This window comes from Arachis stenosperma, chromosome 6 (genome assembly GCF_014773155.1).
Source record: "Arachis stenosperma cultivar V10309 chromosome 6, arast.V10309.gnm1.PFL2, whole genome shotgun sequence".
In the NCBI taxonomy this organism is placed as follows: domain Eukaryota; kingdom Viridiplantae; phylum Streptophyta; class Magnoliopsida; order Fabales; family Fabaceae; genus Arachis; species Arachis stenosperma.
In genome coordinates, this window is record NC_080382.1 from 137668552 (window position 1) to 137684731 (window position 16180).

The window sequence follows — 16180 nt, forward strand, 5'->3', positions numbered from 1 at the left end:
GAGTAAAGATCCATGGCCAACAATATGGGTCCGAACATCATGGCGTTCACACTCACTGAAGTGTAGTCGAATAATAGACCTCCCTACTTCAATGGAAGCAACTACTCTTACTGGAAAGAGAGAATGAGAATCTTTTTGTAGTCAATCGACTACAATATTTGGAAGATTATTCTCAACGGACCAGACGTCCCAACTAAGCAAAACGCTGATGGAGAAGTTGTGGAAAAAGAAGACAATGAGTGGACAGAGGAAGAAAAGAAAAAGGTTGAACTCAATTCAAAGGCAATCAACCTGATGCACTGCGCAATAAATTTTGAAGAATACAGAAAAATGTCAAAGTGTAAGACGGCTAAAGAAATATGGGACAAGCTCAGACTCACCCATGTAGGCACCAAACAAGTGAGGGAGACCAGAATTGATATACTGATGAAGGAGTATGAAATGTTCAACATGAAGGAGGAAGAGAGCATTGATCAAATGTTCGAAAGGTTCTCAATAATCATCAACAATCTGGATGCCATGGGGAAGAGCTATTCCAAAGAAACCTTGGTAAGGAAGACTTTAGGAGTCTTACTAAGATGTAGGAAGTAAAAAGCACAGCCATCTCTAAAAGAAATGATTTGATCAAAATCACATATGATGAGCTAAGAGGCAAGTTGCTAGCCTATGAGACCACTCACATGTCTCAAGACAAAGATGACAAAAAGAAAAGTGTAGCACTAAAATCAAGAATGATAGCCAAAGAAATGGAATCGGATGACATTTTCTCAGATGAAGAAATGGTGCTCTTTGCAAGAAAAATGAGAAGATTACTGAGATTCAAAAACAAAGGCAAAGAAAGTTCTTCATCCAAGGACTTCAAGAAGGATCAAGTCAAGTTCACATGCCACTACTGCAAAGAACCGAGTCACTTCAAGTCAGACTGTCCTCAGTTAAAGAAAGGCGAGAAAACAAAGAAGGACAAAAAAAAGTGATGATGGCAACATGGGAAGACTTGGAGAATGACACCAGTTTTAAAGACTCAGATCAAGAGGCTCAACTATGCTTGATGGCTGATCACGATGATGAAGATGAGGTAGATCTCTCTGACCTATCTATTGATGAATTGCACTACATTATCAAAGACATTACTATGAATTCTAAGAAACTCTTAGATAAGTATGTTAAATACAAGAAAGATAATGAGGCATTGAGAGCTGAAAATAATTTTCTATTGGAAAAGGTTAAGGCAACCGAAGCTTGTGATGAAAATTCTTTAAAAGAAGAAAACAGTGTTTTAAGAGCTGAATTAAACAAATTCAAACTCAAGCATATGGTCACTGCCTCTACTGATTTGATTGCTGAAAATAAAAAGCTGAATGAACAAATTAAAAACCTGAATGAAAACTTAGCAAAATTTGTTCAAGGTTCCCAAAATGTTGATAAATTACTTGCTTGTCAAAGATTTTGTGGTGAAAAACCTGGACTTGGATTCAAAGAGGAAAGTAAGGCTGTTTTCAAATAAAATGTTAAAAAATTTGAAGCTTCCTCTTCCAAGATTTTCAAACAAAAAATTTTCAGCAAACCTTAAAAATCAATGAGCAAGAACTATTGCTACAAGTGCAATAGAAAAGGTCATGATCCTCAACAATGCTTCATCTTTCTAAGGTCTTTTGGTAATGATAGTAAATTATATAAAGTTGTTCATGATTTTAATGCTCTTAGCCAATCAAGAAGAATTCACATCAAAGGATCCAAATGGATTTGGATACCTAAAGTTAGTTGAAGAACATGCAGGTTTGCCTTACATCCAAGGAGAAATTGGACATAAGGTATCTTGATAGTGGATGTTCAAGGCATATGACCAGAAATGATACTTTCTTCATTAAACTCAACAAGTATGGTGGAGGATTTGTTACTTTCGGAGATAATGGTAAAGGTAAAATAATTGCCATTGGTAAGGTTGGCAAATATTTTTCTATTTGCATTGATAGTGTCTTTTTGGTGGATGGATTAAAGCATAATCTATTGAGCATAAGTCAATTGTGTGACCTTGGATATGCTGTAACCTTTAGAAAACTAGATTGTAGGGTCATAAATGAGAAAATAGGGGCTGTTTTATTTGTCGCAAAAAGAAGTGACAATGTTTATGGTCTCACACTAGATGATCTTAAAGTTCAAATGTGACTTGTTTCTCTTCGATGGAATCTGAAAAATGGATGTGGTATAAGAGATTAGGACGTGCTAGCATGTTTCAAATCTCTAAGCTTGTTAAAAGGGGCTTAATAAGAGGTCTTCCTAAATTAAATTTGATAAAAAGGACATCACTTGTGATGCTTGTCCAATGGGTAAACAAACAAAAACCTCTTTTAAACCCAAGGAAGATGTCTCAATTAAGAAACCATTGGAGTTGTTGCATCTTGATCTGTTTGAACTAACTAGAACTCAAAGTCTTGCTGTAAGTGCTTTATATTGAATATCAAAGAAAATTTGGGAAAATTTGATCCTAAAACACATGAAGGCATTTTTCTTGGTTATTCCACTGATAGCAAAGCTTATAGATTATATAATAAGAACTCTAAAACTGTTAAGGAGACCATGCATGTCACATTCTATGAATCTAACTCTGTTCCTAGCGTTTGCATTGATGATAGCCCAGGTTTTGAAGCTAAATTGCCCAAGATCACTAAGTCAGTTACTCAAAATTCGAGTTCCCAAGAAATTACACCTGCTGGCAGTGAAAATATCAATTCTATAGGAGACAATTTGGAATTATCTCCTATTGCAGCAGAAAATACTGATGCAAAGGCCATTGTTGATCAGGAGGAACCTGAATCCTTAACTCAAACCAGAAGGCCTAGGGAATGGAAATTTCTGATAAATTATCCTGAAGAATTCATTATAGGTGATCCCTCCAAAGGAATATCTCCTAGATCATCTTTGAAAAAAGCTGAATCCAACAACTTAGCTCTTATATCAAAGATTGAACCTCAAAATATCTAAGAAGCACTTGCTGATCCATCTTGGGTATTAGCCATTAAGGAGGAATTGCAACAGTTTGAGAAGAATCAAGTATAGACCTTAGTGCCTCACTCAAATGGAAAGAAAGTCACTAGGACAAAATGGATTTTCAGAAATAAACTGGGTGAAGATGGAACCATTGTCCGAAACAAAGCAAGATTGGTTGCTCAAGGCTATGATCAAGAAGAAGGGATTGATTTCGATGAATCCTTTGCACCTGTAGCTCGAATGGAAGCCATTAGATTGCTCTTAGCATATGCAGCTCATTACGGTTTCAAGCTATTCCAAATGGACGTAAAATGTACATTCCTCAATGGTATAATAGATAGAGAGGTCTATGTGGATCAACCTCCTGGGTTTGAAAACAAAATCTTTCCTAACTATGTTTTCAAACTGGCTAAAGCCTTATATGGTTTAAGACAAGCTCCTAGAGCTTAGTATGTGAGGCTTAGCTCATTTTTATTGAAAAATAATTTCAAAGAGGAGCCACTGACAACACTTTGTTTATTAAGAATTACCATGATCATGTTGATGATATCATTTTTGGTTCAGCTGATGAGGCATTGTGTGCAGATTTTGCTAAGCTAATGATAAGTGAATTTGATATGAGTATGATGGGAGAATTAACTTTCTTCCTAGGCTTGCAAATCAAGCAAACTGCAGAAGACATTTTTTTGCATCAAGAAAAATATGCCAAGGAACTTGTCAAAAAATTTAGACTGGAATGTGCCAAGCCGATGGGAACCCCAATGCATCCAAATATCAAGCTTGATAAAGATGAACAAGCTAGAGATATTTATGTGACACGTTACAGAGGGATGATTGGTTCTTTGATGTATCTAACCTCCTCAAGGCCTAATATCATACAAAGTGTTGGAGTGTGCTCAAGGGTCCAATCAAAGCCTAAGGAATCTCATCTCTCAGCTGTCAAGAGGATCATCCGATATGTGCTTGGTACCACTAATTATGATTTTTGGTATCCCAAAACTGATTTCTTTCAATTAGTGAGTTATTGTGATGTAGATTTTGCTGGGGACATAATTGATAAGAGAAGCACAAGTGGCATGTGTTGCTTCCTTGGCAAATCACTCAACGTATGGTCAAGCAAGAAGCAAGCAACAGTGGCACTATCCACTACTGAAGCTGAGTATATTGCAGCCTCTTCTTGTTGCTCTCAATTACTATGGTTGAAAACTCAGTTAGCTAATTATAAACTGAACGGATTTAATATTTCATTATTTTGTGACAATATGAGTGCTATCAATATTTCAAAGAACTCTGTTTTGCACTCAAGAACAAAGCACATTGAAGTAATATTTCAATTTATAAGAGAACATGTGCAAAATGGAAATTTAAAACCAATTGTTTTCCATTTTAATTTGGACTTATTTTTTAATTGTTTCAACAATTAACCTTTTCATCTTCTGAAAACTTGGTTCATTTGGTTACAGCAGTGAAACTCAATGTTTTTTCAAAATTTTTATTTTTCAACTCAATTTCAAGTTGAGACCATTGCACTACTTTAGGTTTATATCAAATCACCACTTCATGAACCATTTTACACTCACTTTTCTCCATTCCTTTATCCAACTCTTCACATTCTAAATCTGACCAGTGTTCTATAAAGATTCTTAAATCTAATTCTTCAAAGATCAAAACTTCAACTAAAATTGTGAAAGATATGTTTCAAGAGTTTGTGAACTTATCTGATCTTCTTATTAATTTTGGGGATGGAAAAAAAAGACTGACTGAATGGCTGAATCTGCTCTCAAGAACACCAAAGGCCGCATTTGCATCCTCTAAAACTTTGCTGAAGACATTGAAGCTGATTTCATTATCTCTGAAAATGAGGATGATGAAGTCTCGACCAACTCCATCTCTGATGCCTAAATTATTTCATCTTTGATCTAGACACTTTCAACCTTTCTCTAATTTTGTTTAGCAACTTTCTTAGACTAGTTTTATTTTGCTTATGTTGGATAGCTGTAAATAGTTTACTTACTTCATTTTGACTACTACTTATGGCTGCTACTGCTATAACTCTAACACTTTTATGCATATTTTCTTAGTTTTTTTCTCCTTGATGACAAAAGGGGAGAAAAGAAAAGAAAAGAGATCTTTGATGTTTAATGCTCATGCTATGCTGTTATCTCTTGAAATAATCTTTGCATGATAAGCATTATGTGTTATTTGTTAATTTACTGCTGCATCTTTTGTATGATGGTACTTGTGTTAAATGATCATATGTTTTGTACTATTGTTGCTATGTTGTATTACTTTGGTATTGGTCTTATTGGTTCCTTTAAGATATCTCCATTTCAAAAGTAAGCCATGATTAAGGAAAAGAAATGATAACATTAAGGGAGAGCACCACATATTTTGAATGATCATCAAAGGAAAGTGTTCTCAACTGATTTCAATTAATTTCTTCAATCTATTTATCCTCTTTTATCATGTTTGTCATTAAGGGGGAGATTGTTGAGCTAAGATTGATTTTGATAAATAAATTATAATGACAAATATTTATTGGTTAAAAGCCCAAGCTTGTCTAATATGTGTATTAGTGGTGCAGGCCCATTATTCAATTCTCAGCCCAACATATTATTTGAGTATTCCTTCAATGTTTCAAATCAATGCATAAGCCCAATGTCTTTAACAAGCACCGTTCAGCAAAAATAGAAGGCTATGCATTTGCAAAATGGAAAAATAGGCATTTGTCTTCATCATGGAGAAAGGAGGACAGTTGTAGCTCTAGCAAAGCAACAAGACACAAGGACAATTTCACTACACAAAGGACATCAACAAATCAAAATGCAGAAGATTACTGGCAAAGTTTGGAAGAGCAAAACAAAAACGTAGAGGTATAGGCAGCAGTTGATAAGGCACGAAAATGGAAATGTTGTGCATGCTAAGGAAGACAGCAGATCTAAGGACAGCAGAGTTGGTGGAGCAGCTCCTCAAACAAGCAAAGTTAGTGGAGCATAATGGAAAAAAAAGCATTGCATGCCAATTGAGACAACTTCAACGGGCAAAATCAAGAAAGGAATTGAAAGAGGCAACGTTGAAATTTGAAGCGCAAGCTGATTCTATAAGAGATGCCTCACTCCAACATTTGAAAGAAAGAAAAAGAGAGCACATTCAAGAGCATTATCTCAACTATTGAGCTGAATTCTTTTTCTTCTACTCGAACTTCATTTCTGATTTTTTGTTATGGCTATCTTGAGTCATCTTTTGTATTGAGAAAAAGGATGAAAGTGTGAGTGAAAAAGCCATAAGAGAAAAGGAAAAAGGTGCATGAAAGAGCCACTGAAATTTTGTGTAATTGAGTTGTTAAACTAGGATTTAGTTCCCCTTGCCAAGTTGAGTTAGCACTCGGTGAGTTTGAATCTGTAAAGATTCTCCTTCCAAGTTGGGACAGCACTTTGGGTAGCTGAGCTTTGGTAAAGAAAGCTTAGTGTATAGTTGAATTAGGATGTAATTCAATAGTATTGGTAATTGTAATCAGTGGATTATAGTGAAAACTCCACCATGGTTATGGTGGAGACTGGACGTAGAATTCATGGCACTTAGAATCAGAACCAGGATACATGCTGGCCTCTTTCTCTTCTTCCCTTCTTTGTTTCTGTTCTGCACATGAGACAAATGAAAAAATCTCCTACATTCTTAGTTTTCGCGAAAATAAAGCTTGAAAAGTTATTTTTGAGCAAACTTATTCAATCCCCCCCCTCTCTCAAGTTCTATCAGTTCCATCACCATGTTATTATCCAACATATTTCCATAGTAGGAATGAAAAAATCAGCTTGTAGCCATCTAAACATGATGTCTTATTTTTAAAATATTCATAAGCTATGCTAGCCTCCTTTAAAAAAAAATAGCTTCTATCGGTCCGAATTCTTAGAACTATACCTGGAACCACTTAAAAAATTGTAGAGAAATTTTCTTGCAAAATCATATGAACCATGAATGCGGGTTCAGAGATATGTACATAGTAAACCACATGCATCTATATAATCATAGTAAGTATAATTCTGGAGCTTAAATTTTCTGGTAAAACTTTTACAGTGAAATGGAGGTTTTTCTCATTCTAACAGAGTTATTACTTTGGTAATTTTAATTTTGGAGTATATTATTTTTTTGGTGGTTGAGCCTGTATTATGTATTATGGGTTTGTTCAACTGATCATGTATCAACTATTAGAATAAATTCATAAGAGGTTTGGATTTTTTGGATATTCATCACTGATAAGTAATGGAAGGTATTTGAAAATATTGTTTTATAAAGGGTTCTTCGGTCTATTTTGAATCATTTTTTAAGGCTATTATTTTTGTGGGTATAGGTTTTTTAAGATAAAGATGCTCTTCAGATAGTGGTTTAGTTTTAAAAAGATCAAATGATTGTAATAATGTATATCTGTTAACTATAAGTATTTCATATAAGCTTTTATTTGATGCAGATGATTTTTCGCTTTTAACAACCCGTGACATTGTCAAAGGTTTAATGGTTAATTGTTTAGCTAGTAATGAAGTCATTGGTTGGTCAAGTAGTTGACCATAATCTTCACTACTTACTTGCTGTTTGCTCATTTCTACTTTGTAAAACTTTTCTTGTTAGAAAATCAGGTAATGCATTTGATTCACATTTAATATGTTCAATAATAAAATCAAAACATGATAATATAGCCTGCCACTTAATAAATATTTGTTCGGAGACTAAATTTTTAACATTATTTTTTAGCATACTAGGTGCATCTTTGCAATCAATTCTGATTAAGAAGGATAATTCTTAAAAGATCTTCTTGAAATCGTAAATCACATAAAATAATGGCTAATTTTTTTTAATAATTGCGTAATTTTATTCTGAGCCGAATTCTATACTCCAAAATGATATTTAACTACTTGCTCTCGTATGCTTAAACATGAAATTTTTTTATTGTAATTTTAACTTTTCGAATTATTTTGGACATATTCTCTGTCCAAGGAAGAGATTGTTTTCTTAACCTCCTATATAAAGGTTCGTATAAAATTCTTATTCCTAGTAAAAATTCTGCTATATCATTAAGTCATTTTAAAAATTTTTGTAGCTGCTTTTTGTCAATAATTCATCTGAAAATTTACCTACAAATTCGACGAATCTTTTAATTAGGGTGATTGTTCCTTGAAAATTTTCATATCCAAAAAATTTTATTTTTGTTATTAATATTTTCATTTTCTTTTTAGATAAGACAAGATCGTTCTCTTTTTTAATATTAATGAATTTTTCTAAGTGCTGAATGTGTTGGTTAGTTCCTTTAGAGTACATGAGTATATCGTCTAAGTAAACTATGGTAAAGTTTACATATGAGTAAAAAATATTATTCATAATTTTTTAAAACTCACTTGGTGTATATTTTAATCTCTGAGACATTACATTTCATTCATAATGTCCAAAAAGTACTATAAAGATTGCTTTATATCTATCTTTCTCTTTTACGCATATTTGATAAGATCCAGATTTTAAATCAAATCAAAAAAAAATAGTAGCATTACTTAATCTTTAAATTAAGTCTTTCTTAGCTTATTTGGTAGGGAATATCTTATCGATTTTAAGGCTTTATTTAGAGGCTTGTAATTAATTATTAACATGTGAGCTCTTCTTTTTATTTTAGAAGTTTTTATTATATAAAATCATGTACAGTTTCAAAAAGACTTTGACGACCTAATTAATCCTTTGTCTAAGTATTTTTAGATTTTTTTGTTGTAGTAGTCTAAAAACTTATTATTCATTTGAATAGATTTTATTTTAGTGCGAATATTTTTTCTTAAAAATTATCCTCATATAGTAAGGATATTTTATGTACTTTTTTATAATGAAAAGTTGTTGGATTTAAACTACACAAATTTTTTTTAATTTAATATTTTTTGTGTCAAAACGCATACCACGTTATTTTAATATGTCCATCGTGGTAAAGTTTGAGCTACGTCACTAACAAGTTCTAACAATAGAAAATACACAAGAAATTATAGTAGTACATTTTTTGAATATAAGGAATTAAATTATAACGATTGAAAAGTCAAAAATTAAATAAATACAATTCGTTAATATCAGAAATTAAAATAGAATTTAACTCGTATTTTATTTCATATTCAAATAATAAGGATATCAGATAAGAGATATTATGTTATTGGATGTAAAATGATTTTTTTTTTTTTTTTACAAAATTTATATTTACTTGGCAAATGTAACCGATAAGATACACGAAGAAAAAAGAAACCATGTTTATTTGTGTTCAAAAATCATGTTTATATGCACTTTATAGTTATTAGGTATATGTAGTAGTGGATAAGAGATACAAAACATGCTTAGTTTTTTTTTTCAAAGTTTATATTTACTCATCGAGCTCTTGCCTAAGGTGTATATCCAATGTTTGGTTTAAAGTGTTGTACACTTCATAAATACGGCAAGAACCACACCAATTGTGGCAGGCCTTAAATAACTGATCAGTTGAAGACCTCTTTAAAGTCAAAGTCTTTAACTTGGTGAAATCTTTTAACAAGTTTTGTATTTTTGGGTTGAATAATCAGGAATTCTTTTTATAGCGAAAACCCATCTACATACATCCTATTATGTTAGTATTAGGCAAGAGAATAACAATAATTATATGAAAAAGTATAAGGTATCAATATACTATTTGTCAATTTGTTATTAATAATAATTAATTATTATATTTTAAACACATCTATAAGGAGACACATCCAAAAAATATATATATATAAAGATACTTTCATTAGATACAGTCGTAAAAAAGATATTTTTGTTAGACATATCCATAAAGACACTTTCATTAAACATAATCATAAATAAGAGTTGGTAAAAATTGGAAAAAACATTATTGATACCGTAGCGGAATTGTAATTATATTATTTAATAAAAAAAATTATATGCATATAGTGGATGGTTACTAATTACTATAATTAAAATTTTAAAAATAATTTTAGTATACGACGTTAATTTTAAATACTCCTTTAGGACTTATCTTTTCAATCTCTTTCAATTTATATATGTATACAGGGGATGGTTACTAATTTCTGGAATCAATTCAAGAGTTTTAATTTAATAAATTTGTTCTTCCTTCCGCATAAACTCCATATATCGTTTTTTAGTTTTAGTTTTCCGCTAGATTTTATTATTAAATACGTTTTATATTTCATTCAAAATAGAATGTTCTGACATTTACTATGTATTACCTCATCAGAAGACACCGTTTTTTTTTCCCCTCTAATATTGTTATATGACAAATTCTGTGGTGTTTATAATTTTGGTGTCGAATTTGTCAAATTTATCTTTTATAGTAAGATTTAAATATTAAAAGATTTATTTATTTTTATATTTTTTAATTTAAATATTAATTTTTATCTCTTTTTAGTAAATTAGACAAATATATATAAGCACCATAACATGCGCCTTGTTATATATCGTAATGTCTTTTTATGTTAAACGTGCGCTTGCAATCAAAACTAAAAAGTAAGAACTATTAGTATTTTATATGAAATATTTGCAATAAAAGGCTAATTGCACTCAAATATTAGTTACATAAGAGAACATTATTATATAGATATATTTTTTTTTATAACTTAACAGAAACTAATTACAATCATAATTGATTAAATTTCAAAATGATAAACACAAAAAACCAAACCTAATTCTATGATTGAACAAATCAAATCTCAAACTTAAATTTAAATTATTACATTTATTATTAGCCATCAATAACAACAACCAAGCAATTATAAGGTCCAAAAATTACGAGAACATATCATAACAGTTATTATCATCATGATTATGAAAATATAAGAAAAATAAATGCCATGAATGATAAAGATTATGACATTAAGTGCTAGCTAGAAATTCAACATCCTGCATGCAACCTAAAAGAGCGACGCAATGATTAATATGACGGTGGCGACAATTGATTAGGAATTAGTTGGAAATTGGAAGCTCGTTATTAGAAAATAAAACAACATAAAGACACGTGCGTATATGACACACACAAATTGAGAGAGATTCTGCCACCCTCGCGGCAGCGGATCCTTTCCCGGCATTCTTTTCAACTTTTTTTTTTCTTTCAAGTAAGCTATTAAAAGAAACAAGAAAATTCACAATGGTGACAAAAAATAATTTTCGGTCAATAATAAATAAATTATCGAAAATTTTAAAAATATAATAAAAATAAATATTAAATATATATTTTAAAAAAATTTAGAGATTAAATTTTAATATAATCTTTTACAAAAATTATTAAAAAAATAAGGTTTTTTTATTCTTAAAATTTAGTAATTTTATATCAAGTAATTTTTTTAAAACACAAATTCTTGTGAATGACTAATTTTTTTGAAAAATAAAAAAAATTAGAGATTAAATTTTGTTTCAAAATTTTTTAAATTTTTTTTAAATATTTATTCAAATATTGTCACAAAAAATTATATTAAATAAATAAGTTTATATTTGCTAAATACAAAAATTTTTTAAATCACTTACAAAAAAAATATACTTCTTCTACTTTATATTAAGTGTCCTTTTTCTACTTTTATTTTTGTTGCAAATTAATTAGCGTTTTCTAATTTCAAGAAGTCATTAATTAACTTTTAATTTATCTATTATTTTATTATTATATAGAAAGAAAAAGTTAAAAGACCAAAGAATTAGTAGGGAGGGAAAATAATATTAAGGATATTTTGGCCTTTTTTTTATTACTACTACAAAAATAAATTATCTATTTAACCACATTTTTTTAAGTTATATTTAAAAAGCGTAACTTATTCATAGAATAGATTATATTTTTTTCGTGTTACCCTTTATAGAAAAATAAGAAAAACAGTTGTGGCCTCACTTAAAAAATATCTCTTTGAATATTATAAAGATAACTTATAAAGCGTAACCTTATTTTAATATTTATGGGTACACTATTTACACCAAAGAAAACACTATTAAAGAGTAACTTATTTATTATATTTTAGGGGCGCTTTAAAAGCATTATCTAATGTATCTAGGCCAAATATATACCAACACTTTGTAAATTTTTTCTCCTTTTCACCACCAAATATAACGTAACTTTTTTTCTTCGCGCCATTCACCTTCACACCAATCAGAGAAAGCTACTCTTCCCCACGCCGTCATTCGTTGCTTTTATGCCACTAACTGTCGCTCCTCTTTTCCAATCACCAATCACCAATCACCATTCACCACTCACCACTTTATCACTGGATAATCATCGTTCCTCTTCGCACTTCTGCACTGACCGTTACTGCGTACTCACCATCGGGAAGGCTCAGCGCTCAGCATCGTCCTCTCTTCACTCACCATCGTTGAGAAGGTATGTATCACCTTCATTTGGTTCTAAAATTTGAGAGGGTTAGGGTTGCGGGTTTAGTGGACCAGCTGTTTATCATGGTCTCTAACCTCAACATGTGCCTCCATACACGGCAACGACGTTGCCTCCTACCGCTCAGCAGTCCACATCTACGGCAACACCACCTCTAGAGACAGATGTCGCAGCCCCAAAATCTAGCCACAGAAGTGAGGAAGTAGCTGATGCCTTTCCACCACCTCCCACCACATGGTTGCGTATTTGGCCTGATGGCGGCAGGGGTAAGTATCACGTTCAATGCTCATGCATTTTCTATTTATGGTTATTGCTAGATTAGTTGATTTAAGTGTTAATGCTGGTTATTATTTTCAAGTTTTAATAATTATTATTGTTGATTCCTATTTTCTAGATATAATGGTTAGGGTTGATTCTTGTTTGAGGGTTGTTGTTAGGTTTTTGCCGAACTCGAACACGTGTACTCAGAAGATGACAAATGTCATCAAACTAATGTACAACCAGTCCTGATCCAGCTACATGAAGATCCCTGTTGAGACTAGGAATCGCTGGTTTGAAAAATGGGCAGTAATTTCTTTCATCATTTTTGTTTTAAACGTTTTTAGCTAGTTTATATCATCTATCTTGTTTAACTAAATTTGAAGCTTTTTTGTTGTAGGTACATTTTATTTGGGATGTTGTGCATGATCTGGCCATCCGGAAGATATTCGATCATAAGATGGGTCGGCAGCTCTAGCAGATGTTGGATGATGTTTGCCATAGGCGGGACCAGGGAACAGGCTGGCTCCAACCGGTGATAAAGAAGGGTCTGTTAGCTCATTGGGACACCGATGCATGGTTCAATCATCAACGTCTCACCAACCAAGCTAACAGAGCATCGGCGTCTCACCAACCGAGTTAACAGGGTATCGGCCAGGTCGTCCAAGTACATTGGTGGCTCGGTGACATTCATGAAGACGAATGCCAAGCTGGTATGTAGTTCCTTTAATGTTGTTAATAACTTCGTTTTGTTATCTATTTTGCATATCATTACTAGGCATTCAAACAATTTTTGTATTTCAATGCAACTTATGTAGTTAAAGTCGTTGGACCGCAAAGCCACAGTGGCGACATTCAAGTACACCCACATGCTAAATAAAGGAGAACAAAGCGAGATTTGCTGATCAGTGGTCTCAAGACCATTATATGAGTAAACATACATCTCATTATCTTTTGCTAGGAAGTTATTAGAGATTAACTATATATATGTCTTACTAATAACAGTAACTTGTGTTAATTGCACAGGAGTCCTAGAGACTAGAGTCTGTGACTCAGCAGTCTCTGCAGACTCAGCAAAGTGAGAAGGACGCCGTCGATGGATCTGCGGCCTCAGTCATCAATCCCGATGCAGTTTGGCGTGAGACCGCCTCATCCTTTGTACAAGAACCGCTTATGCTGAATGGAGTTGTTCTTCGCCAGCAACTTCCGCATCTTGATATTGAGGCCGTTTCAAGCTCTACCACCAGTCGAGCCCTCTAGCCCGAGGCAGGCATGGATTTGAGGATCCAAGTACAGGAGCTCCTGCGCAGCCTTTACTAGCAGGCTCAAGAGCTTAATGATTATCGAGAGAGGTATCAGGAGATCCTCACCCACGTGACGTCTACGAATGAGATCAGGCTAGAGTTTAGGGAGTCGCTGAAGCGGATGTAGCGTATGGAGGTATGCAAGACCCAGATACGCACCGCTGGCATCGACCTTGCTAGTGGCACACAGACACCGTCACCGCCTTCTACGCCGCAAACTTAGGGCCATGGGACAGACGACGGTAACGACTACATGGATCTGTAGACATTAAATTTTTGTTTTATTGTTTCATATATTTTTTTGATGTACTTCACTTTTATTTCATTTTCACATTGTATTATTTATAAATTGACCACTAATTGTGTAAAAAAATTAAAATTAAAATTGACAATTTTTTAAATTAGAAAAATGAAATTATCGTCGGAATTATTGATGGAATAATCCGACAGTAATATAACACGAAACAACATGTTTTTCCGCCGATAACCAATTGATTTTCCTAGCAGGTGATCCGCCGGAGTCCAACGATAATTACCGTTGTACGAAATAAATTCGATGGTAAATATTTACTGACAAGGTTTATACTGTCCAATTGTTTCCGACGGTACTCAGAATTTTTCTTGTAGTGAATGTGGTCCTATCGTTAAATTTGACACTAATAGTTAATAGAATGAGTGACATGGACGTTAATAACGTTACTAGTGAAGTTATATTTTCTTCCATGTATTAGAAAAATATAACCAAAACCTTTTTGTAACACTTCTTCTCAGTTTTTTTCTGTACAAAATTCTAAATCTTAACAATCAATCATCTAACGCTTCAAAATTAAAAAAAGGAAATTGTATTAGTGATCGTTGGTGAATCGATTTTACTTATATACTGAAATCAAATGTTATTGGCTCTTTAATAAGCGAATTATTTCTATCAAATTTAATGGTAGAATAATATTAAATTCACTTAAAATTTTTTTAAAACTGAAATTAAATATTTTAAATTTTTTTAAATTAAAATAAAATATTTAAAATATTACCAAATTATAATTATTTTTAAATTTTAATAATTAAAATAATACTTTACCTTAATGACAAACATTCCTTATTATCCATCAGTAACGACAACCAAGCAATTAATAAGGTCCAAAAATCACGAGAACTTATCATAACAGTTATTGTCATCATGATTATGAAAAGTGAACAGTGAAAACACAAGAAAAATAGGTGCTACGGGCCACGAATGATAAAAATTATGACATAACATCTACCTACGAATTCAACATCCTGCAATTGATTAGCAATTAGTTGGAAATTGGAAGCTAATAACATCTACCTAGAGAATAAGACAACACAAAGGAGAGGGAGAGGGAGAGGGAGAGGGAGACGGAGACGGAGAGGGAGAGCGATATTTTTATTAGGTTGTATTTATTTAGTTATGAAAATAGAATATTAAAAATAAAATATAAAAAATAAAAATATAAAAATTAATATTTTTATATTTTATTTGATAATAAATTAAATAAAAATATAAATTATAAAAATTTAATTTATTATTTTTTTTACGTGAAGACTTAAAAAAAATATAATAATAAAAATATAAGAGTAAAGTATTAAATTGATCTTCTAGAGCGTAATTTTGTTTTAGTCCTTAAAGTTTAAAGTATTCTACTTGAATAAAAAAAAGTTTTATTTTGCTTTAACTAGTTCCACCGTGAGATTAAAGTTAAATAATTAACAAAATGTCTTATATGACAGCAGTACAAGAACTAGTTCGATAATCTGGAGAACAAGTATAAGCTTCAAAGGCACAAAATCAATTGTGGATATATCAATACATTTATTTATCATTCTTCTTAGATTTATAGAAAATATTTCATTTAAATTGTAAGAAAAATGATAAATAAATGTATTGATGCATTCACGGTTGATTTTGTGCCTCTGTAGCTCGTACTTATTTTCCATATTATCGATCTTGTTCTTGTACTACTGTCATGTAAGACATTCCGTTGATTATTTAACTTTGACATCACGGTGAGACTATATTAAAACTAAATAATTTTTTTTTTAGATTCAAATAGGACACTTTAAATCTTAAGGACTAAACAGAATTACTTAATACTTTATTCCAAAATATAATTATAAAAAAATTAATAAGAATAACAAAAAAACTAAAAGACAATTTGTATTTTTTGTTAATATTTCTGTATCATTCTTGATAAAGAAAGACACAAAATATATTATTTCGACATCTCTAAATACAATATTT

At 31.7% G+C, this 16180-nt stretch overlaps 1 protein-coding gene across 1 annotated transcript; it reads left to right on the forward strand.

The window, feature by feature from the left end:
* Window positions 1–976: 976 nt before the first annotated feature.
* Window positions 977–2982, forward strand: LOC130934762 (uncharacterized). Its single transcript, XM_057864299.1, has 3 exons — window positions 977–1484; window positions 1705–1811; window positions 2422–2982. Exons 1-3 carry the CDS (start codon window positions 977–979, stop codon window positions 2980–2982), a joined length of 1176 nt encoding a protein of 391 aa, XP_057720282.1.
* The last annotated feature ends 13198 nt before the right edge of the window (window positions 2983–16180 follow it).

Bases quoted from the DNA above. Each gene is read 5' to 3' on its own strand.
- LOC130934762 (XM_057864299.1), top strand. From the start codon at position 977: ATGGCAACATGGGAAGACTTGGAGAATGACACCAGTTTTAAAGACTCA. The intron at 1,485-1,704 runs GTAAGGCTGTTT...TAATGCTCTTAG, and splicing joins ACTTGGATTCAAAGAGGAAA to CCAATCAAGAAGAATTCACA. The intron at 1,812-2,421 runs GTATCTTGATAG...TGAACTAACTAG, and splicing joins AAGGAGAAATTGGACATAAG to AACTCAAAGTCTTGCTGTAA.